The 27,364-nt window shown below is 39.2% G+C and overlaps 1 protein-coding gene across 1 annotated transcript; it reads right to left on the reverse strand.

Annotated features, from left to right (window-relative positions):
* On the reverse strand, window positions 1-27,364 carry lars1b (leucyl-tRNA synthetase 1b). The gene is made up of 32 exons (XM_017701109.2): window positions 27,230-27,364; window positions 25,544-25,665; window positions 25,363-25,450; window positions 25,162-25,242; window positions 24,909-25,046; window positions 22,626-22,787; window positions 20,666-20,778; window positions 20,520-20,583; window positions 20,347-20,414; window positions 17,160-17,385; window positions 16,148-16,235; window positions 15,500-15,576; window positions 15,337-15,390; window positions 15,086-15,226; window positions 14,885-14,962; window positions 14,005-14,090; window positions 13,467-13,532; window positions 12,309-12,391; window positions 11,595-11,733; window positions 10,208-10,420; window positions 9,717-9,774; window positions 9,528-9,591; window positions 8,494-8,677; window positions 7,489-7,579; window positions 6,989-7,129; window positions 6,290-6,430; window positions 4,848-4,958; window positions 3,792-3,902; window positions 1,696-1,800; window positions 1,282-1,377; window positions 700-832; window positions 1-547 (listed from the first exon to the last, which is right to left on the reverse strand). Exons 1-32 carry the CDS (start codon window positions 27,233-27,235, stop codon window positions 342-344), a joined length of 3,534 nt encoding a protein of 1,177 aa, XP_017556598.1. The 5' UTR covers window positions 27,236-27,364; the 3' UTR covers window positions 1-341.

Genomic DNA, 27,364 nt, shown 5'->3' on the forward strand with positions numbered 1-27,364 from the left:
CCCCACCCACAGAAAAAACAAATAAAAGAAAAAAAAGAAAAACAGCGTTGACCTGAATGGTCACTGTTACAGTCAAGTGTGGCTTACCATGTTATTTTCACCAATTGCAGTCCCTGCTAACCTCAGAAAGAAAGAGTGGTTTTGACTTCTTTCCAGGCTATTTTAGCCTTAGTGCTCGACATGAAGACTAAGTGCTAGCTAATGCTAAACAGCCATTTAGGACAAACTATTTCTAGACGGCAATTAGAAGAAACTTTAGAAAGAATTGACCAATTAAAGGAGTAGAAACTGTAGAAACTGCGATGGCTGTCTTCACCCCCCCTCATTAAGAGTCCCAAATCTCACTGGACTAGGTAGATAAGAGTGTCTCCAATGTCCACCTTGAGGCCGTTGTCACTCAAATGTACCTTCTTGTCCTCCAAGTTGATGTGAAAAACAGACTTGTCTGAGATGGGGAGTTTACCCTGCTCTTCTTTTCCCAAAACAGGCACCCTGCGGGGGCCAAGCACTGGGTCCTCATACCGCATCAGCTTCACTTTGGATAAGTCTGAGCAAGACGAAAGCTGGACTTAATAACACTGTCCACAAGACAAAAGATTCCCAACTAAACACAGTCATCTGATTTCACCTACTAACATACCTGGGCCAGGTAAATACATTTTCCGAGAATTTAAAAAAGATGGTAATTTAAAGACTAACCTTTGACGGCTCTATTGGTTTTGGAAAGTCTGCGTATAATGCTGTCCTTGGTGTCTCCTTGGCGGATGTCGATTCGGGTAGAAAAGAGACCGTTGGATGGCTGAGGGTTCAGAAGGGACACAGACACTCCAGGCTATGGGAAGGAAAATAAATAAATACCTTGTAAATAAATAATAAAGATTTATAATGCTTTACTAATAACAGTCTGTGGTTTATTAAATATTATATTTATACAGAAGTCACAAACACTGGTATACAGCTTTTAAGCCTTATCAATGACAAACCCTAGGTGTATATACAACTATGTGCTTGCATGTGCTGTTGTGAAAAATTCATTAGATAGTATTACATCCTTTTTCTATTGTTCCAGCTTGTAAAAACACTGCAACCCTGGCACTGACTCAGAGGTTAGTGCCTGAATGACAACCAGAACTGTGTCTCAGCAGCATTAACAATGCAGAGAACGTTGCTAAAATTAGCCCGCTTATCTCACAGTGTGTAGTGGCTGATCAGCCATTAAAAAGAAGAAACAATAGACAAGGCCTTTTTTGTGTGGGTGGGCGGTTGCTGCAACAGCCATACCTCAGATCTGAAGACACTAAACGGTTTCCCCGGGCAACAGTCCTCCTTTACTTTGTCGTCAGCCTCAGAGGCAAACAGCACGTCTATGTGATCCAGCTACAGGCAAAAACAAAGAGAGAGGGCTGTAACAATCCCTGCTTAAATGTAACAAATTACTTAAGTACATAATTTATACAGATGAAAGTGGCACATACTTTAAATTAGCTGATTATGTTTGTGGGAGTAATTCTTTAAGCCTTATGAAGAGACAGGAAAGTGCTTAAGAGGAACAGTCAACTAATTATTCATGTTATTCTGCTAAAATGCAAGCACTTCAAGGGGTTTGGGCTTACGCAGTAATTTATGGTGCTACATCAGATTCTTGACTACTTTTCAGAAATACTGGCTACTCTGCACTGCTGCCCGCCTGCCTACCTCCAGAGAGTTCGTCAGATACACGATGTTCTCCAACAGAACTGCTCGCTCATCAAACTCTAGCTCCAGATCCAGGACCCTTGGTCCGCTCTTTTCCAGGTTGTCCTGTCAAAAACACACACACACCAAATTTAACAAGTGTTCTGGTGCTTCTCCTCTACAGCTCATAGATACTGTGAAATATTAATTACACTAGGGCTATCAAAGTTAAGATCAACGCCACTGCAAAGTAACCACTCCTCGAGAGCCACTGTAACATGAACACACAAGCTGTAGGAACAAGACCTAGAGGCCAAAATTGCAGAGGAGCTGGAAACATTGACATGTATGTATGTATGTATGTATGTATGTATGTATGTATGTATGTATGTGTGTGTGTGTGTGTGTGTGTGTGTGTGTGTGTGTGTGTGTGTGTGTGTGTGTGTGTGTGTGTGTGTGTGTGTGTCTGTCTTTCTGTCTATCTATCTACCTATCTATTGCTCATTGGTTGAAACAGGGAGCTAGTGCTGGAAAAGCATTTCCCTAGTTCCCTAGCTGGTCTGAACAGCATTTTACAGGCATTGATTAGTTGGCCATACTTCAGAGTGAACAACGTTTACCTTTCAGAATTAACCATAATATCAGCATATCCATTATTGCAATTCAACATAAATCCAACAGGTGGCAACAGTGTATTAGTCAAGTTGAAGCCCATCTGTTCAAATGCTGTGTGTAGCCCTCTCCTTCAAATACAGCTTAGTCACTTCTATCACTTGTGTTTGTGGTTCATATGTCTAGACATGTGTAGTGAATTGATTCTAATTTTATCATTTTTAGGGTTTTCACTTTGTTGCTTTTATTTACTTTATCTGGCAAGTTTGCCATTTTTATCATGGAACATTTCCCTCATTCACTCACAGAATTCCCCACAACAAACAGTTTAAGACTATAACCTTCTGCTTTTAGCATCACCCTCACTGGAGACTAGTGGTACTTGGCTAAATATCACTACACTTGCATATCGCTGCTGTTGGGAAAGACGTCTGGTTCCACTGACTTGCATTAAAAGTAAAGTAGGTTTTTTCCTTCTCCTGTAAAGTTACCATTTTGGACATAGAAGGTTTTCTTCCCGAAAACAGCGATATCGTTATTGCCCATTGAAAACCATGCATCTCCATTTTGGCTGATTTTTTTTTCTACATCAATTCAACTCACCAGTTGTCCTTTACATTATGCAAAAAAATTAATGAATGCATGGACCAATAGAAATGCTCTAAAATCACTTGGGACAAAATCTTTTTACTTTTACTTGCACTGAAATGTTTTTTTTCTTCAGTGTTTTTGCTTTCTCCTGTAAAGTTACTATTTTGAAGTGATGATATCGGAGATGATTCATCAAATTTGTCAGTCCCCCATAGTGACCCCATAGTCCAGTGACTTACTGGACATTTTGCACAGAGCATTTCTTATTGTCCAATATTTTAAAGTGCTCCCCTGATCTATAAGGCTATTTGCTATTCTCAAACCCGAGCCAAACACGTTACTAATGTATGTTTTTGTGGCATGCTCCCGCCCTCCGGGCCCCGATGGCCGAGTGAGCCAGCAGAAACACTCAGCGGCAACGTATCTGGGGGAGGACGCCAGGGAGAGAGCCGCGAATGTGGAGGGGGCGGAGCGTAAAGCCTGAGCTGCCCCAGCATATGCGAGTCACGGGAGTGATGGCGGGAGGAGGGTGCTGGTGCCGACCACTAGAGGCACCAGAGGAGCCCGGGCCCCTCCCCCTGTAATACAGCGTGGCCGCTACGCTCAATCTAGGCGGCTGAGCTGCCAGCTAAACAGAGCGAGAGGGACGAGCAGCAGAAAAAAAAAAAAAAAAAAAAAAAAAAGAGACTGAAGAGCTGAAAAACTCAAGACAAAGACTGAAAAGTCTAGCTTAAGCCACCGAAAGCCACTGGCTTAAGCCAGCATTGGGTTGGTTTTGTTTATTTTGTTTGAAAGTAAAGTAATGGCTGCTGCTAAATCCTGCCTCCAGCGTCCTCCTTCAGCCCGGGGTAGCACATGCCATGCTACAGTTTTGAAGGATGCAACTTTTCTTTGAACAAATTGTGAGCTTATACCTTTATCATGGCCACAAATGGCATCAACCGCTTCATATATTTCTTCAGTTCTGGCATGGCACCCAGCTCCACAGCAATGACCTTGTTGTCAGGCAAAGTTCCATTGTTGTTCTAGGGATTCAACAAGATGTGATACATACAATGAAATCCAAATCACCCAACATCACCTTTCACAGAGAAGCTGACATTTCAAACAGTACCAAAAAACAACTGAGCTTTTTGAAGAAGACACACTCCTTGCACATGCTGACCTATGAAAGACTGCAGTGAAGTCTGACAGAAGAAAGATGATCCTTCGAGTGAGCCAGTTTACTATACTGGTGAATTTTGGGACAAAAGCAACAAAAACAGCCTGCAGGTTTTTGATTTAATTCCAAAGCTGTGAACAAATACTGAATAAATGTTCATACAAAATTTAGATCATTTAATTAAACAAAAACAAACATCACATGCTAAATTCAACTCCAACTGTGCTAAGAAAATCTTTAATATTTAAAGATGGCTAGTATTAGCAATGCCACATTCTGCTTGTTGTCAAAATAACATCCCTTGTGTCCTTCAGGGAAAAACTACGAAGTTTGTTCCTGTGAAGAGCACTTCAAAAAATCCACTATTAACATCATAGTATCTTAAAACAATCCTGTAGACAGAACAGATCATCTGGTTCAAATCAATGCTCTGGAAGGGAGGAGCTGTCAGCTATTTGGACATACCAGCTGAGTTTATAGCCATGCAGTCAGCTGTGTTTACACAGAAATATTACAGCTAATAAGCCTGTTTTCTAAGAGCTCTGTTTATGTGAATGTATGATTAACATTATATGGCAGTAATCCTAGCTTTAAAAAGCACAAACCTCCCTGACACAATGGCTTGTTCTTATTTAATATTTTAATTCTGTGGAAAGAATGCATGTTATGTGACAGAACAGAAGTTGATCTTCTCTGTTGTTTTGGTAACAGAGCTGTTTTTAATTAAAACTCCATAAAAAAAAAAAAAAAAATTCTGTTTAAGAGTTGACTATAAGCCAGTTTGAAACAGTACAAAACCAAGGTTTACCTTATAGTGCTTGCCTAGGAGAGAGAGGGTGCCGTGCTGCCAGGGTGGGTAGCTCTTTGCAACATAGACTGTGCAGTGTGAGGGCTTGACTGAAGGTTTGTTGTCTCCTTTCTGTGAGGGAAGAGGAATGTGCAAGTTTGAAACAAAGGCATTAGCTGATTTCATTATTTACCTAAACAAGGTAAGCAAATTACTAGAAAACATAGCATGTTTAATAGGAATTTCTCTAAAGATTCTGAATTCTAAGAAGGTTTTCAAATCTACCAAACAGCAGCAAAACTCTGAAGCCATAGCATCACTCATTTAAACCATGTTCATTTCTGGATTTGACACAGATGCTTCATCCATAAATGTCAATCTGGCCCTGGCAATATTTCTGTTTGCAGCCATTTTTATGCATTGAGCCACTCAAACTCTCCCAAGCCCCCCTGTTCCCAAATGCTCAGCCCACTAACCCCACCTCCACATCACCAAGGCAACACCTAATCTAATCCGACGTCCATTACCACATGGCTGCAGTGACATGACTGAGAAAAGCCCGCCCTCCCCCGTTTCCCATTACCTAAGCTCTAGCATGGTTAACGCTGTCTGAAAGAGAATGGTGGCATCTTAAAAGCAAGAGGATGATACACTTCTCCTCCATCGAGGGAGCCATGTAGCTCGTGTGAGCATATTCTACATGACATGTGTCGTCTCTCCTCCACTCAGCCCCTCAGACTCACCCGGTGTGCTCTCTTGACTGACACTGGGCTGGGCTCTGCACAGCTCAGATATAAATACATCCAAAGATTGCAATGGATCAGCCTGTCCAGTGATTCTAATGGCAGAATCTCACAACGCATAAGGCTCTGGTTTGCACATTACATTTAGAGGGGCTATATGGGTGTTCTTAAATTTAATGCCGGGGCGAAATGCACCTCACAACAGACTGGCTCAATTAGGCTGCCAAATAGAGAAGCATTAGAGTAAAGTGTGGGGAGATGCTGACAGGATGCACAAAGTGAAATTTACTATTAATAAGCGGCTGAGTGTAATGCGTTGAACACGTGGTGATGGTGGAAGAACGGGATGAGAAAACTACAGAAGTTAGAATGCTGGCTGGGATTCTGCTCCATTTTGAGGAAAAAGAATCAATATTGGTTAGGATTTGTGTCAAAAATAGGGTTATATAAATTTAAAAAATTTATGAGGAAGCAATGTGATTCTTGAATGACTGGCACAGAGCCAAGACTAGACCAAAACAGCAAGCATTAAACATTAATAAACAGGCACCAATTACTACCCTGATTGCAAGGCAGTGCAAGTGTACAAAATATTTTACTGACAAACCACACAGCTTGTCAAATCTTTGCATCTGGCCCTTCTAGCTATATTGATTCGGATAATCTTACCTGATCATTTCCACATACAGTATCAGCATGCTGATCACACAAAGGCCTTACCTTGTTCTTGGGAGGTTGCATGTACGCTTTGAGGCGCAAGCGTAGATCATGGGCAGTCTCCATCAGGTACTGTGAGGATCGGATCAGAATCTCATCCACTGGACCAGCTACAGGCCAGCTAGTCTTCATCAAAGAGTCAGTCTATGGAGGCAGAGAACATTCAGGGAATGTAATATTAGTTTGAGTAACATGTTAATTCTTTAACGCCAACACAAAAAGGGACTATTTAATATGCTTTTCTCCTTTAATAACATGATTTCTGAATGCTGAAAATTGTATTCTGTCATGTTTTATCATTACTCTGATTAACAAATCAATACTAACTGCTTACTGCTTCAAATTCTCTTATGAATAAGCTTACATGCTCCCTCCATGTAAACAGACAGACAGACAGACCAAGAAAGGAGCCTTGTGCATAATTTATCCAGTGAAAACACAGCAGCACACAGAACATTCTGGGTAAGTGCCTGCAACACAACTCCTCTAGTGGCAGATTTAAATAAGATTTTTTTTTATTTGGCCCATTGGGTTAAGAAGTTTTAGTACCAATAATGCTAGTAAACACTTTCCTGACTAGCAAATTCAGTAATTTCCAAAAATGTGCATTTCAAGTTCCATGATGAATCTGAATGAAATCACCTGTTCCATCCAAATATCAGCTCTGCTCTGGAAACGGAGTTTAGAATGCAGGGTACTCACCTTCCCTAGAAGGGACCAGGTATATTCACAGAGGTGAGGGCAGATGGGAGCCAACAGCAGGGTTTGGTTCTCGATAAACTGGAACACTAGGTCTCTGTGCATGCCTTCGATTGCAAGTTCCCTGTACTTATCCTTGGCTGCCTAGAAGGAGAAGTAGGTGAAAAACACTTGGATTTATGGATAGAGAATACCCTCAGAAGCAGTGCTTCAAGGTACGACTATTAAGTTCACTTGGGTATACAAGTATAGAAGTTTAGGTAGTATACAAGTATAGGAGCATAGAAGTCTCTGTTAAGATCCATTCTGGGAGATGAAGGTACCAAACAAATGCTAAACTATTATATGTCTGTAAACTGTATTTTATAGGGTGCTGAGTCATGATCAATGCTTAACCAATGCCATGGATGCAGTCAAATTAAGTACTTAGATCAACAGTTCCCAATAATTTTGTGATACATTTATATGTACATGCATTTGTATGTGCGTGTGAGTTAAGTTACCTGGAACTCAAAGAAGCCAGTCTTCAAGGCATCCTTGTACAACATCCTCTCATAGTGCTGCTCAGTTTTAATGATACCAGAGTTCATTTCACTGGAAACAAAGAATTAATCAGTTTCATATATTTGCACCAACTTCTAGATCAGGGGTGCCCAATCATGGTCAAGGAGATCTTCTACTCTGGAGAGCTCAGATTCAGCACAGCTGGCTCTAATACTCAAATCCAACAGAAGGACTTCATGAGCTAGATCCAGAGATGCAAAGTCATCAGCTTTTTGCAAAATTTGCCCGTTTGAGATAAACATAGGCCACCTACTAGAATCATGCAGATCTGAAGTGAAAATTTTGTTGAGAGGTGGGTGGGTTGGTCACTCCCATGACTGACAACAGCAGAAGCTCAGAAAGACTTATTTACTTTTGCTGGACCATACTGGGCAATATGGATGCACATCTCACCATCAGGTACCATCAGCCATAGAATATAGTTTTATATTTAAAAATGTGTTAAAGGAGATCTGGGGGACCCAGTTTGAATGGGCCTGATGCAGCTAATAAAAGTAATAATAGCACTTTTATTTTTCATTTTAAAAATTCTTTGTACCTCATTCTGTTCTGTACATTTTCTTAGACTAACAGGTGAAACAAACTGTTTTGAAGGAAGGCGTTGTAGTGGGAACACTGTATGGCAACTGCAAATGGTTTACATTGCTCAGGGGTCATCCCTTTTGCTGAATTTGGCTCCAGGGAAGTCAGGACCAACTCTGAGAAAAATGATCAATAACCCTAAAGGTATGGCAGATGTGTGTTGATCCAACATGGTTTGCTGGATATATTGTTATCTTAGACCAGCTAGCCAACTGCGCAGCCTACGGTGACATGGTAGAGAAATGTGAATGTCAACTCCTGATATGCTGGGTTTCGCAACTTGTAGATAGATCTCCAAAACCAGGACTGAGTACCCTTGTCCTAGACACAAAGAAGTCATGTGGTTGGATTATGATGTTTACCTAGCAAACACCCGGTCATTGAATGTGTCCGCAGGTCCAGTTCTCAAGTTGTTCTGGTTAGCAATCATCTCCTTGACCCATTCCACCCAGGTGTAAAGACGTAGAATGCCAGCATCTGCCATGGCCTCCACAAAGTTGGCGTCTTCTACCGTGTCCCCAGCATCAGCAAGGACCAAGCGCATGCCTGAGGAACAGAGAGATCAGTTTAACATTATTCAAAATTATATTGGTCATCAGATGCTTGTTAACTGCTTATTAAATATGCATTTTATCATGATGTCCAGAAACAACTCATCAGATAATGAGGACAACAAGCTAAACGTTAAAATTTGCAAGGTATCTATTTGGCTAAATATGGTAGCAATTAGGATTTGTTAATCCCAGAGTGATTCAGGGCTCACATGACACATCTGCAGAATGCATACTGGGTATTGCAGTGAAAGAACACTGATGGGGGAGATGGGGGAAACTTAAAACTGACATGAAATTGTTAATTCCATCAAACTGATAAGGTTGAGGCATACAGTGCTGCACTACAGAATACTACATAAAGAATTTTTTATTTATCACTACAATCCTAACTTTTCACACAATGGAAAATATGTATTACATGCCAGTGATAAGAGCTCAGACTACTTCCTAGCCCTATTAGACAGTCATATTTTCCTATAAATAACCAAGGCAAGCACACTGCACAAACACGACGCACACACACGCCATCTGACGAGAGCTCATCCGACGTCCACAGTTTTCTCCAGATGGACTTTTTCTTTCTTTTCTCAGACTTCTGATGAAATTTAACAGAACTCAGTCATCAAGATCCATTCCCTTGGGGTAATCTTATTTGGTTCAATCAGCCTCAAAACGTCAAAAACAAAAATGCCTTCTGTCTTTTGTGCTTCAAGAAAGGAAACAGATTTTGCATCTGAAAGCAAAGCCTGAACACTTCTTGCCAGCTTTTGTGAGCAATTCAGGCCAAATGAGGCCAATACAAACAATGGTCAAGTGTGGCTGGCAAGTTTTCATGGACTTACCATCTGCAGAGAACTTGGTAATAGCTTGACTCAGGGTGAGGAAGTTGCCAGTGGATTTGGACATCTGGTGAACACAGATAGAGCTCATTAAGAGGACTTACTACAGATTACAACAAACAATCACACCCGTACCCACAAATAGACAAACCAACAGCAGCAAAAGACTGAATGTAAAGATATACAACCCACCTTCTCAGAGTTTAACAGGAGATGTCCATTGACACGGATTGCTTTTGGCCACTTTCCACTGCAATAATACAAAGTTGCCTTTGAAATCTTTGCATTAACCATTCAGCCACAGAACTGAGTATGACAATATGGGTACATGTGGAACCTTTTAAATAACTGAGGTACATTCATTTCAGAATTTCTTAGTACTTCTGCTTTAATGAAAATGTCGGCTGAAGTTGGCATAAACTGCAAGTTTGTGCAAAGTTTCTAATGGGTAGATCAAATCCACCTGAGAGTCATCTGAACACGTGCTTCAGTGGATGTGTTTAAAAACAAACAAACAAAAAAAAAAACACCTTTTAACCTTGAGTAGTAACCAAGAAATACCCATAATTGTTAATTATATTGAAGTTATGTTAACCTATATAGAATATGAAGAAAGACCTGACTTTCTTTTTAAAACTTCAAATTTAAATTAATTGTAAGTTCTTGATTAAACAACAGCCCACCTATCTTTAGGCCACATTGCCACATGGTTGTACAAGTAGTAGGAGAGATGGTTGGGCACCAGGTCTTTTCCAGATACACGGACATCCACAGGGTACCAGTACTCAAACTCCGTCCTCAGCCTCTGTAGGTGCTGCTTGGGGATGGTTGTCTTGGGGAAAGGTGCAGTTTTGAAGAAAATATAGTCCCACACCTCCCTGGTCATGTGCTCTGGTCTACAATAAGGAGATACACATTATTTTATTCAGTGTCTTAACATAACCAAAGGATAATGTTATATATTTCACTCTTTTGTTAATAGTCAAAACAATGGCATGGTATTGACATGACAATGGTATTCATTAAACTTGTGCAAAAAAGAGCACAGACTTGACTATATGAGGTACACTGTACTCTGTATTCATTAAACCTCAGTACAGCATGGAAAAAAGCACAGCTCTGAATACTGACGAAGAATCTGCCTGAAACCTGCGTGAAATAAAGCGACAGCCTACCAGTATCTCATTTACATACTGTTTACATGAAGCACACCCTAATTCATGCATGACAGAAGTAGGTGATTGTGTAGTGTGATTATTTTCCTAAAATAATATATTTAGATGCCATATCATTGCTGTGTATGAGATGCTTTTTTGGTGTCAGTAGCATAAAACAAAAGCACAGTGTGACGTCTATAGATGGAACATGAAGTTGCAAAATTTATTTAAAGCAATGTGCAAAAAAAATAAGATTATTTAACTTTTTTACTGGACTGCCATATATACTAATTATTGGTATTATTGTTTTTATCTATTTTTATTGGTATTACAGATCATATTGAGTTTGGGTTACTTAACTGCAAACCTTAACCTTTTTTTTTTTTTTTAGGTTAAACTACGCTTAAATTTACGCACTCTTGTTACAGACGTGAGTTTGATTGTAAAGATACTCCAAATATGCAACTGATATAACAAAACTGCTTCTGATCAGATTTGGCTTTACACGTCTGTAAAGAATAAGGGCTAGTGTCTTTTCATCATGAAGTCTTGCATGTTTTGACAGAGCTTTATGAAAGTGTTTTTATTTTAGTATCTCTCTATATAGACTTCACAAAAACACATGGCAATATTTTAAAAAGACTGTAATGAGAAATCTTTGAGAAAATGTATTTATGTAGGAGAAAAAAAAAAGACTACATTTCTAATGTTATACAGAAAAACAGTGTTTGCTAAACCATTTTTAATACAAAGAAATGCAGCTTTTCTTGTTCAAGTTTTGTAACACTAGGTTTCATTAAAAACAACTGGCATTAGCTTAAAAAAAAGCCAGGTTATGCACAATATTTATGTGATTTTCCATTTGTCTTTTCTTCAGTACAATGTCCACGCAGAGAATGGACACACAGTGTACCTGATTCCCAAAGGAGAGGGTCCCTGTCCATTGAGAACACCTCCCTGGAGGAGGTGTGCCACGGTGTAGTAGGCCATGTAGATGGTGGAGTCCGACAGGGACTCAATCAGCCACTGCTCATCCCATGGCAACCTTGTTCCTACGGGAACCCACACAAAAAAAAGTTAAATCAACAGGCACTCAGGGAAAACTGCAGGTGAACACTTGAGTGGTTCTGGACCACAAATAGTGTCATTATGGGTACATAAGGCACTTCAGATGAGAGCAGTGATTGCTCATGGCTTCAAATAGAAACAGCATATGTGAAAATCACTCTTTCATTACTAACATCATAAGAAACAAAAGAACTCTTCACAATCATGTATTGATTAGATGACAGTAGTATTGAACATTTAAAAAAAAAAGAAAAAAAAAAAGGTTTGATTGTTGGAAAGCCGTTCCTGCTTCCATTGTATATGAAGGTGGTACAAAACCTCAAAACAAGCATCCTTTAGACTGGAGGTGTTCTCCTAAGCCAAAGCGGATTCTGATTTTAGCATTCTGCCTCATTAAACACACCCGAGTCAGCAAATTAGCAAGGCCTTCAGGAGTTAAACTCGCAGTGCTAGAGGAAAACAAAATCCCTGCAGAGCTGTGGCCCACAAGGAACCCAGTGTGACACACCTGCTCTAGAACAATGTTAAACAGACTGACTCGCAGGAAAAATGGGCTTACCTAAACCATATGTCCTAGAGCAGGCATGCTCTTGAAGCCAAGCAAGTGCAGCCTCAAAGTTCTTCCTGGTCTCATCGCCGAATCTAAAACATTGATAGTAAGGGACTGTCAAAGCAGCATACAATTTAAAGCAACAGGTCAGCAAAAATTCAATGTTACCCATTATCGAAAAAATGCAGTCCATCAGCCAATTTTATAATCAGAGTTTGTCCTTTTTTTGCATTGCTGCTTCTAAGCTAATGCAAATACCTAGTAACAGAAGCTTTTTTGCCAATGACCAGCACATCAAACTCTTGCTTCAAGTATCTTAAGTTGTGCTCATCTCAAAGGGCCTTGTTTTTTTTCTTTGTTAAAACTCTAACCGAACTTCTGAAAATACTGGGCCAAAAACTGAAAAGCTAGCAATAAACAAAAAATAAGTAATTCACCATCATTAACAACAAAGAAAAAATGTTTTGCTCTTTGTCATTTGTGATGTTTTATCACTTCTGTGGTAATACACGTGTAGGGACTCAGGAATTTTCCTTTCTGCTCCTGTTTTGCTTAGTATAAAGTGGGATGTCGTGTTTTAGGTATTATCAAACCTCCACTGGGCGGAAAATGAGGGGTACAAATAGCATTTTTAATCCATATTTCTCACTTTCATTGCAATTAATATTATTTGTAAAGTTAATGTTTTGATTCTGATGCTTCATTGTAGGCCCTATTAGTGCATTCCTAATAATGATGAACAAATGTGCATTGCACAGCTAAAGACAGTCATACCAGGTAGCATCTTGTTTACATTTTTGTCTGTTTTTGTAGATAACATTTTGTGAAAGTGTCAGAAACCACATACGCAAGTCTATTTAACATCACCTAACAACCCAGTTTGAGGCAAATAGGTGATGATTTAAGCATGTAGTTTGCCTAATGCTTACTGGTAGGATATATATGTCCCTTAACTGTTAGCTACATTAGCTTCCATTAACCATTCCATTAACTTTGGACACAACATCTGAGGGTAAGGGGAAAATGTTAATGATGTTTGGTAGTAAGGTGTTGTAACATTTAGTATCTTTGAGTGGTCACTCTGGAGGCCAATTGATTCTGCCTTCAAGGCGGTGTTTCTCGATCTGTAAAACTTATAAAGTCCCGATGTGTCTGAAGTGAACTTACGTCTCCAGAGGCTCCAGGGCGTTCATGGCTTGCTGCTTCCACTCTTTGTCACCGTAATCCAGATACCTGTCACAGATAAAACACCCAAGTCAATGTCTAAGGAACAAAAGAATAGACCAGGGGACACAAGTGGGAACAGCCACCGTGTTACTAGCCAGGATAAAGCCCCGAAGGAGCTCTGAGACAAGATCCAATTCAACCCGATCGTCTGGATCACACCAGAGGAAGAAAAATCTCAGACGTGTAATTGGGTAAGGGTAATAACTTCAAAATACCATGAGGTTTGCTATCAAAGTGAGTATTTCTCTTCCTTAATCTTGAGTTTCTCTGTATTCTGCTGAGGCAGGTACCAGCAGAACTACTTTCAGGAGGGCGTTTCATTATAATTGTGAATTTAGCATTTTCTACTTTCTGAAGCAGTGCGTTTCAAGCAGTGTATTTCCTATTATATATTATAGCCTATTTTAGCTTAAGCAAGCTTAACAAATAATAACACTAATGACAAACTGCACTACAATATCAGAGACATTTTACTTACCACTGGTCACACAGGGCCACCACGCACTCATCAGCTGAGCGAGAGATCACTTGCTTTTCAGGCTCCATGTAAATCAATGCCTCACCCTGATACAGACACAGGTAAAGATAAAGATGTAGCTATTAATTCCTTTTCTTGATCCCTTTTTCAAATTTGAAGTACAAATATCTGTTTAATAATAATATCTCTCATTCTGATGTAAATCTGGAGCTTTGCAGTTGTAGTTAATCTTTCTAACCACAGGTGTAAATATTATATTTACGCAGTAGTAGGAGGGAGCGTGTTTTCAAACACACACAACATTGACTGTTCTGTTGCTTTTAAACAACAATTTAGCAAAATAAAGAAATACTAACATTTAAGTGTAGTGTAAACCTTGTAGTTATTTAGCAACTGGTAATCAGTTGGAATGATAGTTTTTGTACTGTATGGGTGCTTATTACAAAGGATTTTCAATGAAAGAGATTTACTTGGTGGGTGAAGCTTGTTTAACTTCTTTAGGAGAGAAGCATATTTGCTAGTTAACAGTAGTAGTTACACTTCCTGCCTGTAGATGTTTAAATGACAGATTACAGTCCTGCTTATCAACAGGGAGATGTGCTGTCAGAATAGAAGAAAGACAAAAAACACCTTCAGAACCCCCTATTTACTGTGTACAAACAGTAAACAAAAACCAGCGTAGGCAAAACACTTCAACCAATCCGATTACATAATCAAATAACTGCTGTTTTGTAATCTTTAGACTGTACATGGAAAAAAATAAAAACTGCAGTATCAATTAGACGTATTCTCATGCTTTGAGAGGTATGCGTAAAAAACCTCAACTGCATATTCCGTATACATATAAAAAAAAGAATAAAAGAAAAAAATATATATAAACCTTGTCCACCATCATCTTCTGAATGGACTTCTTCACATCTTGAACTTTTTTCCCTTTAAAACCATCAACCAACATGATCTAGAGAATAAAAAAGGAAAAAATATATTCAACTTAAATTCTGCAATACATCTACATGGTAACATTCATTAATAATTCATTAATTCAGAATTTCCACTGCTGGGGTCAATGATGCATCCTCACCCCTTCATAGAAGCCTTTGACGTAGAGCCTCTCTTTGGCCTCAGCTAGCTTCTCTCGGTCGTTCTGACTCTGAATCTTCAGTTCGTCACATATCAGACAAGCAGACAGGCTTCCATAGCCTGGGATCTCAATGATGGGCACCTAGCATACCAAAGCAGAGACAACTTCAGCCTCCCTGAATCACTAATCAACACTCTGAATATGAGCTTTTGCTTTGAAGTTGGCCAGACTGGTTCAATGTTCCTCCTTACCGGTTCAAAAGGAAGGACCATATGATCTTCAATTCCATACTTTTCTCTCAGGGCCTAACAAGAAAAAAAAACAGCCATTTACATGTGACATCCAACAAACAGTTTTGCTCACTCCTGGCTTTGTAAACCAGGATGATGAAGTACATAAGCAAGACATCTTCACCTGCTTCTTTTTGATGTCTCTTAGAGCGGCAAAGTCATCAGGAGAGTCAGACGGCACGCTGCTGACAACTCCGGTACCTACAGTCACAAAGACGCAATCAAAAATCTTCATTCACTCACATTCTCACAAACCATCTATTCACAGGTTCTTCATGGAACTCAGTGACTCCTTTATGGCATTGTACCCAAAAAAAAATTATATAACTTTAAGAACGTAGAAGAACTCTGCAGTCAGCTAAAAGCAAAATCACAACCACTCTTTTAGATGAAGAAAAAAAAAAAAAAACAATGTTAACATTTTCTGACAGTTCAATTTCAGTATTTCTGCTATGGTGAGGACATTGGAACCTGGGGCACTGCGGGAGCAAACTATTTCACCGGGTTGAGTCACACCGGGAGGAAAGCAGTTAAAGAGAAGAATAGTGTAGCTGCAGGGCCCTTTGTGTAACATCTATAATGCATCTCCATATTCCTTATTTCTCCATATTTCTACTTATTTGTCTATGCTTCAGAATGACTAATGCCATTTTCTGCAGCTATTACCAACAAGGGGAATCTGGCGGTGAGGCCATAAAGAGAACATCTCATTTGGGAAGGGTAATGAGGTGCAGGTACAGATGGAGAGAAGAGGATGGGTTCTATTAGATACCTTTGTCTTCCTTGATAGTGAGCATTGGCAGGGCGTAGATGGTCTTGTTTGAAGTGAGAGGGGCACTCAAAGCACAGCCAAGAATGTCCTGTTAAAAGGTAATGGAGAGTTTATAGAAGTGCATATGTGAAGAGCACCAATTCTACATCTGTTGGAGTGTGTACAGTTAAAAGCTTGCTGCATAACCAGCTGGTCTACTTGATAGGTATCTGCACATCTAATCACTGTAGTCATTAAAAATCAGACATGAAAATTCTTGAGGAGTAAAAAGATGACAAACTCAGAAAACAATCCCCTGTAGCTGAGCCCAGTCTCCTGATGAGAACATTTTAGTGAATTTATTTTATTCGAAAAATAAAACACAGGGGTAAATGCTATAAAATAGTTATATATTTCATCCACGTTGTTCAACAAATAGCCATGTCAAGTACTGTACTGTGTTCTTGGTATTTTAATTTATTTTGTGCTTACCGTACTAAGATCTAGGCATGTACTGGTATTCAGAAAAATCAGCACAGTAATTACCTCGGCTTTTATCACAGTTTACGATGTTATCATGAAACTGCATTAAACATAGAACATTTTTTTTTATGTGTGTTTCAAATATAACTTCTGAATTATATTTTTGTTTTGAAAAGGGGTAAATCTGTGAGTAATTTTTGCAATAAATTATCATTTAAAATAAAAATAAAACCACATATGTTCTCCGTGTATTATAATCATACATGATTATTTGCAGTAAGTAGTAGAATTAAAAACACTGCCACTAATGCGAGTATATTGAGCCTCCCACACACATTGGTTCCAGCAGACCCGACCCTCTAAAATGAAAAACTCTTCAAGTCTACACCGATCACCTAAACAGCATATTTAGCATTTAAAACTACTGTGAATTTCGCCAATAGCAGACCATTTTACATGTATGAGAAACGACACGTTAACATTAGTGCAGCAATATTCATAAACTGGTGTAAAACGTGTAGCCTTTTCAGTGTGTGTATGTACTGCAAACCTGGCCCGTGATTTGCATGACAACAGGAACCACTCCGTTCTCCTTGGTAAAGCCCTGGTAACCCATGTTCCTGGCTGACCTCTGAGTGCAGATGAACACGTCGCCGCTGGCTGTCTCAAAGGCAATGTATTTCATATCAGGCCTAACCCAGCAGTTGGTCTGCCCGAACATGGTTTCTGGCCTTAGTGTGGCTGCCACCAGAAACACATTCTTGCCTTTCAGAGCACTGGACAGAGAAAATGAGGACATAACAGTGCATTTGAGAGAAAAAAAAATAAAGCAACCAATTTAACTAGGTTAAATTAACAGTCGATCTCCTTTTAAACCTAAATGTTTGTTAGACACTTGTGTTGAATCTGAAATTAGGTAACAAGGTTAGGCATAATACTTTGAAGCAGTAGTGATGGCTGGATACTGAATACACTGTGCTTAGTGTATTCAGTAATGTATTACATTAAAATAAATTTCAAAAGTAATGATCACAAGGAAAACATCCAAACAAAGTGTTACCAAAGTAACATTTAGAATACATTTAGAAGAATCTTGGTTAGGCAAAAACTTTTTTTAAAACTTGCACTTTTTTTCGCTGTTACTGGTTGGCAATTTATTCTGTTAATATGTTTCATGACAAAATAATTTGTCATTTAAATGAGGTTCTGAAAATTATCAAATTTTTCTCTCATAGCCTGCTTTAGTCCACTGCTGCTCTCATAATGCTGATGCTAAACCTATCAGTCACAAATATGTCCACTACTGTGAAGATTACTAGTTTTATCATAATTCAAAAGAGATGAGATTAATAACCGACTCATCACTTTAATTTATCAGTCTACTCAGGCTTTAGTGAAGTTCAGTAACACTGAGGTTAATAACTGGCTCATCACAGTGGTATTTTCAGTCTTTAACAGGAATTTCAGTGTTGGCAAAGAGGCCGTTAATTGAGGTCCTCTTTAGAGATTGTCTAATGTGCAAGGTTGCTACATGCTATGCACTGATTCTAAAATAGTTCATAAACAAGCATTCATGGTGTTTCTTTAAAGGATTGTAGGTTTTATTTATTTGAGTGGGTAAGTATTCTACAACCCCAATTCCAATGAAGTTGGGACATTGTATAAAACAAATAAAAACAGAACACGATGATTTGCGAATCCTTTTCAACCTATATTCAATTGAATCCACTACAAAGACAAGATATTTAATGTTCAAACGGATAAACTTATAATTAACTTTAACAAATATTCATTCATTTTGAATTTGATGCCTGCAACACGTTCCAAAGAAGTTGGGACAGGGGCAACAAAAGACTGGGAAAGTTGATCTCAAAAGCTCAAAAAAACACCTGTTTGGAACATTCCACAGGTGAACAGGTTAATTGGAAACAGGTGAGTGTCATGATTGGGTATAAAGGGAGCATCCCTGAAAGACTCAGTCGTCCACAAGCAAGGATGGGGCGAGGTTCACCACTTTGTGAACAACTGCGTGAGCAAATAACAGCTTAAGAACAACGTTTCTCAACATGCAATTGCAAGGAATTTAGGGATTTCATCATCTACAGTCCATAATATCATCAAAAGACTCAGAGAATCTGGAGAAATCTCTGCAAGTAAGCAGCAAGGCAGAAAACCAACACTGAATGCCCGTGACCTTCGATCCCTCAGGCAGCACTGTATTAAAAACCGACATCATTCTGTAACGGATATTAACCACATGGGCTCAGGAACACTTCAGAAAACCACTGTCAGTGAACACAGTTCGTCGCTCCATCTACAAGTGCAAGTTAAAACTCTGCCATGCAAAGCGAAAGCCACATATCAACAACACCCAGAAACGCCGCCGGCTTCTCTGGGCCCGAGCTCATCTGAGATGACGAGTCCACATTTCAAATTGTTTTTGGAAATCATGGACGTTGTGTCCTCCGGGCCAAAGAGGAAACGTTTTCAGGGACATTCCTGCTTATTTCAGCAAGACAATGCCAAGCCACATTCTGCATATGTTACAACAGCGTGGCTTCGTAGTAAAAGAGTGTGGGTACTAGACTGGCCTGCCTGCAGTCCAGACCTGTCTCCCATTGAAAATGTGTGGCCCATTAGGAAGCGCAAAATATGACAACGGAGACCCCGGACTGTTGAGCAACTGAAGTTGTACATCAAGCAAGAATGGAAAAGAATTCCACCTATAAAGCTTCAACTATTAATGTCCTCAGTTCCCAAACGCTTATTGAGTGTTGTTAAAAGGAAAGGTAATGCAACACAGTGGTAAACATGACCCTGTCCCAACTTCTTTGGAACGTGTTGCAGGCATCAAATTAAAAAATAAGTGATTATTTACAAAAAACAATGAAGTTTATCCGTTTGAACATTAAATATCTTGTCTTTGTAGTGTATTCAATTGAATATAGGTTGAAAAGGATTTGCAAATCATCGTATTCTGCTTTTATTTATGTTTTACACACCGTCCCAACTTCACTGGAATTGGGGCTGTAAAAGTAAACTCTTAAACATGTAAAAAGTAACTGTATCCTTTAATACTGCCTTTATAAAACTTTGACTGAATATAAACTGTTACATCCCAACCCTGGTAAAAATCCAGATTAATGCCAAAAACTTTCGAAGCAGTCAACAGTGGTTGAGCTTTCAACAGCGGTATGGCTGGTTTAAAAAAAAAAAGTTTACACTTTTTGCAGTTTACACGTTTTAACAGTTTAGTGAGAAACTAATATAGCTTAAGATCCAATCACAGGATGAAACTACACTAGCCCCTGTTTAAAAACTGCTCTGTAGTGGTCTTTTGGGGTCTTGACCACTGAAAAACATGGTAAAAGGGGCAAACAATATGTGTAGAGAAACAGATGGACTACAGCCTGTAACTGCAGGCTCATATTTGGTAAGTGGAGCTGATAAAATGTACAATGAGAGTAGATACAAGGAGGTGTTCCCAATAAAGTGTTTGGTGAGTGTAGGTATCTGCACAGCCAGCCGTTTCTAGCAGTCTCTTGGGTATCTTTGGACTATCACTTACTTGTACTAGCTAAGGACACATCCTGGGCAACAAAGAACTTTTCTAAGTTGCTCTAAATTAGCAGTGTGTCTCCTAAATGCCGTAAATGTATTACAGATGCACAATCGTAAGTTCTTCTCGATCGATTTGAAATGGTGAAACTGTTTAAAGTGTTTAATCGATTCTGTACCTTAGTTTCGCTGGGTATGGTTCAACCATCTTCATTTTAATAAGGGTGTACTCTTGAGGGCCAACTCCCTGCAACAAAGAAGCTTACATTTAGGAACAAAAGTCATTTAAAAGTGGTCCTTCATCTAAGACTATTAAGTGTTACACTCACACTAGCTAAACATAGTAACCCACCTCTCCAGTCTGTCTATCATGGTCCATACATGGCTGTCCATCCTTTGGAGAATAAATAGTATACCTGGAGTATTGGATAGCAAAGTTTTATTCCATACTCTCATAAATGACAAAAGAGAATATAAACACTGCTATAAAAAGCATACCTCTTTCCAAACTTGATCTTTTTTCTCTCTTTCAAAGTGACAAACTGCCACCTCACAAAGGAGTCATAGAAAGGGTTGATATCAGTTGTGATAAAGGAACGACGCCAGTCCACCTAGAAAGCACAGTCTTTTTTAGCTCAAAATCTTACAGAAGCTCCCAACAGAATGCCTCTACTTTATTACTCCAAAACAAGTTAATCACAGAAAAAATAATCCATCAATTTGCGTAGTTACAGTACTGTGCAAAAAAAGCAGAGATCACCTATCCTCTATTTAATATCTAGTCAAACTGGCCATTAAGCACAAGTTACGCAATTATTAGCATCAGCGAAATAGCAGAAAATATATTTAAGGAAGAATTATTTTATTAATTATCCATTAATCTCATTTTTCTTTTCAGGAGACTCCCTTTCAGTCTCTCAAAGAAATCTGCACGGATATTTTTCACATCTCTTAAGTTCAGTCTTAGAACTTTTTCCTTTTTTGTTTGATTTAGCTGTTTTTTTTCTTTTTTGATCCATTTTCTTTTCTTAGTAACAGCTGAAATATATCCTTTCAGACCCACAGTGTAGTGTAGAAAACACCTGCGACATGAAGCATAAGTGGAGGTTGATTTTCTTCTTTCTCTAAAAGATGAAAGCTTTAAGTACTGTTTATGTAATAGTAAAAGGTTTAGTGGTCTACAGTAAGGTTTAGTGTTGTACAGTAGCTAGAAGTCAATCCATGCCTCAATCCTTTAATAATGTTTGAAACTTCCTTAACTAAGTGAATGACCTTATATCTAATTTTCTTAGACATATCCCCTAAAATAAATAATACTGTATAGCCCTACCCCTCCGTTTTGCGTGTTCACGTCTAGTGGTAGGGTCGTACCGATTGTTGTTGAGATGGAGGAGTAGGGTGAAGTGTTAGGGCTACATGGCCCTTCAATTGGAGATTTTTCAGAGGCGGGGGGTTATGAGAAAATTCCCAGAATGCTATGCGAATCATCGGCAAGATGGCTGCACAAGCGACCATTAATGTCAATATTTTCTCTGTTAAAAAGCCCTTGTATTGTAAGAGAACCATTGTAATAGTGTTTTATGGTAATTTCCTTCATAACGCGCATAAAATTTTTTTTTTTTTTAAAAATCGCTAGTAATACACTGATGTCTCGGTCGAAATTTCCCATTCTACCTTAAATGGTGCAGCAATTGCATTCTGGTACCCGAGGTTGCTGCACCACTTAAGGTGGAATGGGAAAATCTGATCATGAAACTGGTGATTAGAAAGTTCAGCTTCATTTCACCAAAGATTTCTTGGTGGCAATAATAAATAATTGCCCCCCTCTTTGATGCCCTAAATGTATTTAAGCAGTGAGGAGCTAAACTTTACCCCCCTCTGCTGTCACTGCAGACTGGTAGGGTTGCCTACAGAGCAGCGCTAGTAGCTGTCAATGAAGTGATGCAGGTTTTTGTTTGTGCTCTCTCTTATTCAGTGATTCGTTTGATTGATTGAGGCGTAAAACAGAAGCTGTGAATGAATCGCGAGCGCCCTGCTTTCCAGTCTCCTTCGGATAAACGGCAAATGTCAGTGTGATATACCATTATTGCTATAGTCTGGAGACAAAGCAGGAAAACATGTCTTGATTATTTTTTCCAGACTATTTTAAATATGAATCACCTGTCCTGTGACATACAAGTGAGATCATCACAGCTGGAGGCAGCATATTGGAAATGGCCGGAAAACCTCGTCTCGTCTGTTTACATAAAGGTCGCTAACGACAACTGATGACGTATCCAGTTCTTGAAGGGTTCTTCCATTTCATAGGGGGAAGATTTCAACCACTACCCCTCGTAACTCAGTTTCAAGGGGAAGGGTTACACTCAAAAACAAGGGGTAGGGGTAAAAATAAGAAATAGAATTGGACCTATGTGTAGTCAAAACCACCATAATATCAACACATGCACTTCATTCTTACCTTCAAACCCATTTTCTTCAGGTCCTTCACTGCCAGAGGAGGGAAATAGTCCAGCCAGTGCTCTGCATTGGCAAACTTTTCTATCTCCTTGTCAGTGAGTCCAAGCGACTTCATGATATCCCACTGGAACTTGGAACCTCCAGCCTTTGCAGCTGCTTTACTCTGTGAAAGTAACAGTGAGAACATTTTGGTTGATGCGTACTTCATGAGTTTAAACTTTAACATATGGCAACACACCAAGTCCATGTACTTGATCTGACAGGCTTACTTTACACACATCGCTCATACAGTAGCCCTTCTGCAACAAACAGTCTCTCTGTATCTCCAACATGCTAACTACTTAGAGGATGGTAAAAATGGGGCCCATATCTTACATGTTTCTGCTGTTTTTCCCCTTTGACATTCACAGTTGTGTGAGTGTGTGTGCCACATACAGTCATAATTACTTCTACAAGACCTTTTTCAACCCCTTTTATCCTTTAGAATCAAGACTACGTTCAGTGGTTTATGCAAATGATCTCTGTCGGATTGGCTGCCCTCACATCTTGTTCAAAAATCAGCCTGGAATCAAACACTCCTTATAACTTCAACGTGAATGGACAGGATAAACATTTACATACAGTATCTCACAAAAGTGAGTACACCCCTCACATTTCTGCAAATATTTTATTATATCTTTTCATGGGACAACACCATAGAAATGAAACTTTGATATAACTTAAAGTAGTCACTGTACAGCTTGTATAGCAGTATAGATTTACTGTCTCAACACACAGCCATTAATCTGTAAACATAGCTGGCAACACAAGCAAGTACACCTCACAGCAAAAACATCCAAATTGTGCCCAATTGTGTCGTTGTCCCTCCCTGGTGTCATATGACTCGTTAAGAGTTACAAGGTTCCAGGTGTGAATGGGGAGCAGGGCTGTTAAATTTGGTGTTTTGGGTACAATTCACTCATACTGGCAACATGGCACCTCATGGCAAAAAACTCTCTGAGGATGTGAGAAATAGAATTGTTGCTCTCCACAAAGATGGCCTATGCTATAAGAAGATTGCTAACACCCTGAAACTGAGCTATAGCTCGGTGGCCAAGGTCATACAGCGGTTTTCCAAGACAGGCTTCATTTGGAACAGGCACTGCCAGGGTTGACCAAAGAAGTTGAGTCCACGATTTCAGTGTCATATCCAGAGGTTGGCTTCAAAAAATAGACACATGAGCGCTGCCAGTACTGCTGCGGAGGATGAAGAAGTGGGAGGTCAGCCCGTCAGTGCTCAGACAATATGCTGCACAATGCATCAAAGCATGGTCGTATTCCCAGAAGAAAGCCTCTTCTGAAGCTGGCGCACAAGAAAGCCCACAGACAGTTTGCTGAAGACGAGCAGTTCAAGAACATGGATTACTGGAACCATGTCCTGATGGTGTCTAGCATGTGTGGTGGCGCCCTCGTGAGGAGTAGCAATACAACTGTCTCTTGCCTACAGTCGAGCATGGTGGTGCTGCAGTTCATTGAGTGAAACATGAATTCCAACATGTACTGTGACATTCTGAAGCAGAGCATGATCCCCTCCATATGGAAATAACGACCCCAAACACACATCCAAGATGACAACTGCCTTGTTGAAGGTAAAGGTGATGGACTGGCCAAGTATGTCTCCAGACCTAAACCCAAATGAGCACCTGTGGGACATCCTCAAGTGGGAGGTGGAGGAGTGCAAGGTGTCTAATATCCACCAGTTCTGTGATGTCATCATGGAGGAGCGGAAGAGGATTCCAGTAGCAACTTGTGCAGCATAGTTAAAGCAGTGCTAGATAATATTAGATGGTCACACAAAATACTGACACTTTGAGCACAATTTGGACATGTTCACTGCGAGGTGTACTCTCTTGTGTTGCCAAATATTTAGACATTAAAGTTGTTTGTTGAGTTATTTTCAGAGGACAGTAAATCTATACTGCTATACAAGCTGTACACTGTCTACTTTAATTTATATCCAAGTTTAATTTCTATAGTGTTGTCCCATGAAAAGATAATAAAATATTTGCAGAAATGTGAGGGGTGTACTCACTTTTGAGAGATACTATGTATGTAAATGTGTTCGTTGTAACATCACAAAAACAACTAATTCAAACAGGCAATGTAAAGGGCAGCAACTACATTCCAGATGTTCAGCTTATTAATCAATTCATCTTTAAAAATATGAAAATGAACACAGAAGTACAAAACAGCAAGTCGTGTTAAGGCTCATGCAAGCATCTTCATACACCAATAGAATTTGTACCTTCTTGCCCTTTGCCTTGTCCTTGATGACAATCTCTTCGGCTGCCTTTGGCTTCTCTTCAGTTACCTCCTCTTCATCAGGAAACTGAGGTGGGTTGCCATAGAGCTCCATCTCTCGTTTCAACTTATCTGCACAGGCCTGTGATAACACACAGCTTTTTAAAACAACATACACATCTCATGTCTGTACAGGCAAGTGATGACAGCACATACTTCTCCTGATGAAATATTTGCAAAGGGTTTAAACCACTTACTTTGATGGGCATTCCAGTGCAATGCAGTCCAAATGGGAAAAGGCATTGCTTCCCTTTCAAACGCTGGTACCCCATTGCAAACTGCAAAAATCACATTGTAATAAACAACCAGTCTTTAGAGCCCACACATACTATTTACAGCCAACGAAAAAGTGCAATGACTCATCTATAAACATTTTCACAATCATCCAACAAACTCACTTCGCACTTAGAGAGGCAGAAGGTGTGACCAAGATGAAGCTTTCCATTCATGTATGGGTAAGGGAACGTAGCAAAGTACTTGCTTTTACTGTGGAGCCAAAAGACATGAAAGGATGATTGACAGTTATGGTCAGTCACAGAACTGGACTACAATGACATCTATTATCAAAGGAATCCTCACTTTTGATTCTCCTCGGGCATCGTTGGTGCATCACACTCAAAAGCTTTTTCCTTTTCCCATTTCTGCTGGATCTCCTCTTCGATCTTCCTCAAGAAGTCGAGCTTCGCTGTTCCTTTTCTTTCCTGGAATGGTCAATGAACATGAACATGACTAAAAGAGCATGAAACCTAAATGGTAGTAAAGCAGGCAGTTTTATTGTTGTTTGAAACAATTGCTGTTTTCTTTGGTAGAAAGAAAAAGGGAACGTGAACAGGAATAAGGAAACGCAAGGATCTTTAAAAGAACATACCAAAACTTGTACAAGTTCATTCAGATTTGATATGAAACGGTTTGATATGAAATGCACCATTCCAGAGAAACCTACTGTTTCAGAATTGTTCACAGCAGTGGTGATAGGAACCAGATGGCTCATAGAAAAGTTAGTACATGAAATGGTTACAAATATGCTGCCTGGGACACTGTTTTGTTATAGTTTTGAGAAAAAAAAAAAGATATTGGCATAAAGCTTATTTTTATAATACTTTAAAGAACGGCATTATAGTACATGCAGGTCGTTGTAAGGAAACATCGTACCAAAATAACTTTTTTTCATATTTGACAGTACTGTACCATTATTAGCATTAAAATAATCAGAAGACATATGAAGGTTCACTGATTCTTTGGGACTGCAGATAAAGGTTATGTGTGTGCTGTAGAGAGCAGGAACCCTGGTTTTCATCACCACCACTTTAAAGAATTCAGAGCCAGTAAATATCTCTGCAATTAATCATTTCATATCAAACCACTAATTGACTTTGTTTACATCTTAACAATTTAACTGTGGCATTTCCACCACTGGCCAAAAATGTATAGCCACTTAGTAAATCATAACAATGAGAATATTTTCCATAATAATAACGTAGAATCTCATTATTATGACTTACAATCTCATAGTAATGAAATTCTATCATAATTACGACATTGCATCTCAAAATAAAGACTACATCTCATAATCTTGACTTGCTATCTTATAATTATTAGACTTACCTTCTTAAAATGAGTTCTATCTTGTGGCTCAATATCTCAATTATGACCTAGCATCTCAAAATGTGTCATCTCATAACAATGAGATCCTATTTCTACTTAACATCTCATAATTATGACTTCTCTTCTCATAATCATTAGAAAATTTCCCATTATGAAACTAAAATAATCTTTATGAGATCGTTAGTGATGAGATCATCATGAAATCATAAATATGAGACGCTAAGTCAAAGTACGGAAAATGTCCCATCATTATGTCTTCTTAAATGCCGATGTATTTTGCCGTAGTGGAGGAAACAGGCTCCAAAACTCTGAATGACAGCTGTAGCTTCTCTCCTTAAAGAAAAGCAACAGACTCCCACAAAGGCTAACTAGCTAAAAGACATTGAGACACTAACATTATCCCATTCCAACCGCTAAAACATATCGCTGAACTAATCTACTTTTAACTTGGAGAGTAGAGTATAAACCAAACATTAAAACACAGTAGGCAGCTTTCTAACGTTAGCTGGAGCACTTTAGCGTTAGCTAGCTTGGCAGCTAACAATGTTGCACTTAGCATAGCAGTAATTAACACAGCGAACTTCTACTTTTATCTAATATACAATGGATACGACGTATTCACAATACCGCCCATGTGCGTAGCTAACATGGAAAACATACCGTCATTCTATTTCGGTTGTGGATAACTTTTTACACACGAATCAGACAGAAGACCCACGCCGCCGGCTCCTGCACACTATGCTGATGACACTTTCGGCAAGAGACTCGAGCGCTGGTCATTCTGGGAAATGTAGT

Source organism: Pygocentrus nattereri, chromosome 16, assembly GCF_015220715.1.
Source record: "Pygocentrus nattereri isolate fPygNat1 chromosome 16, fPygNat1.pri, whole genome shotgun sequence".
NCBI classification, from domain to species: Eukaryota; Metazoa; Chordata; class Actinopteri; order Characiformes; family Serrasalmidae; genus Pygocentrus; species Pygocentrus nattereri.

Bases quoted from the DNA above. Each gene is read 5' to 3' on its own strand.
- lars1b (XM_017701109.2), bottom strand. The intron at 20,415-20,519 runs GTGGGTTACTAT...TCTTTGTTGCAG, and splicing joins ATGATAGACAGACTGGAGAG to GGAGTTGGCCCTCAAGAGTA. The intron at 17,386-20,346 runs GTACAGAATCGA...TTCTCTGTCCAG, and splicing joins CCATACCCAGCGAAACTAAG to TGCTCTGAAAGGCAAGAATG.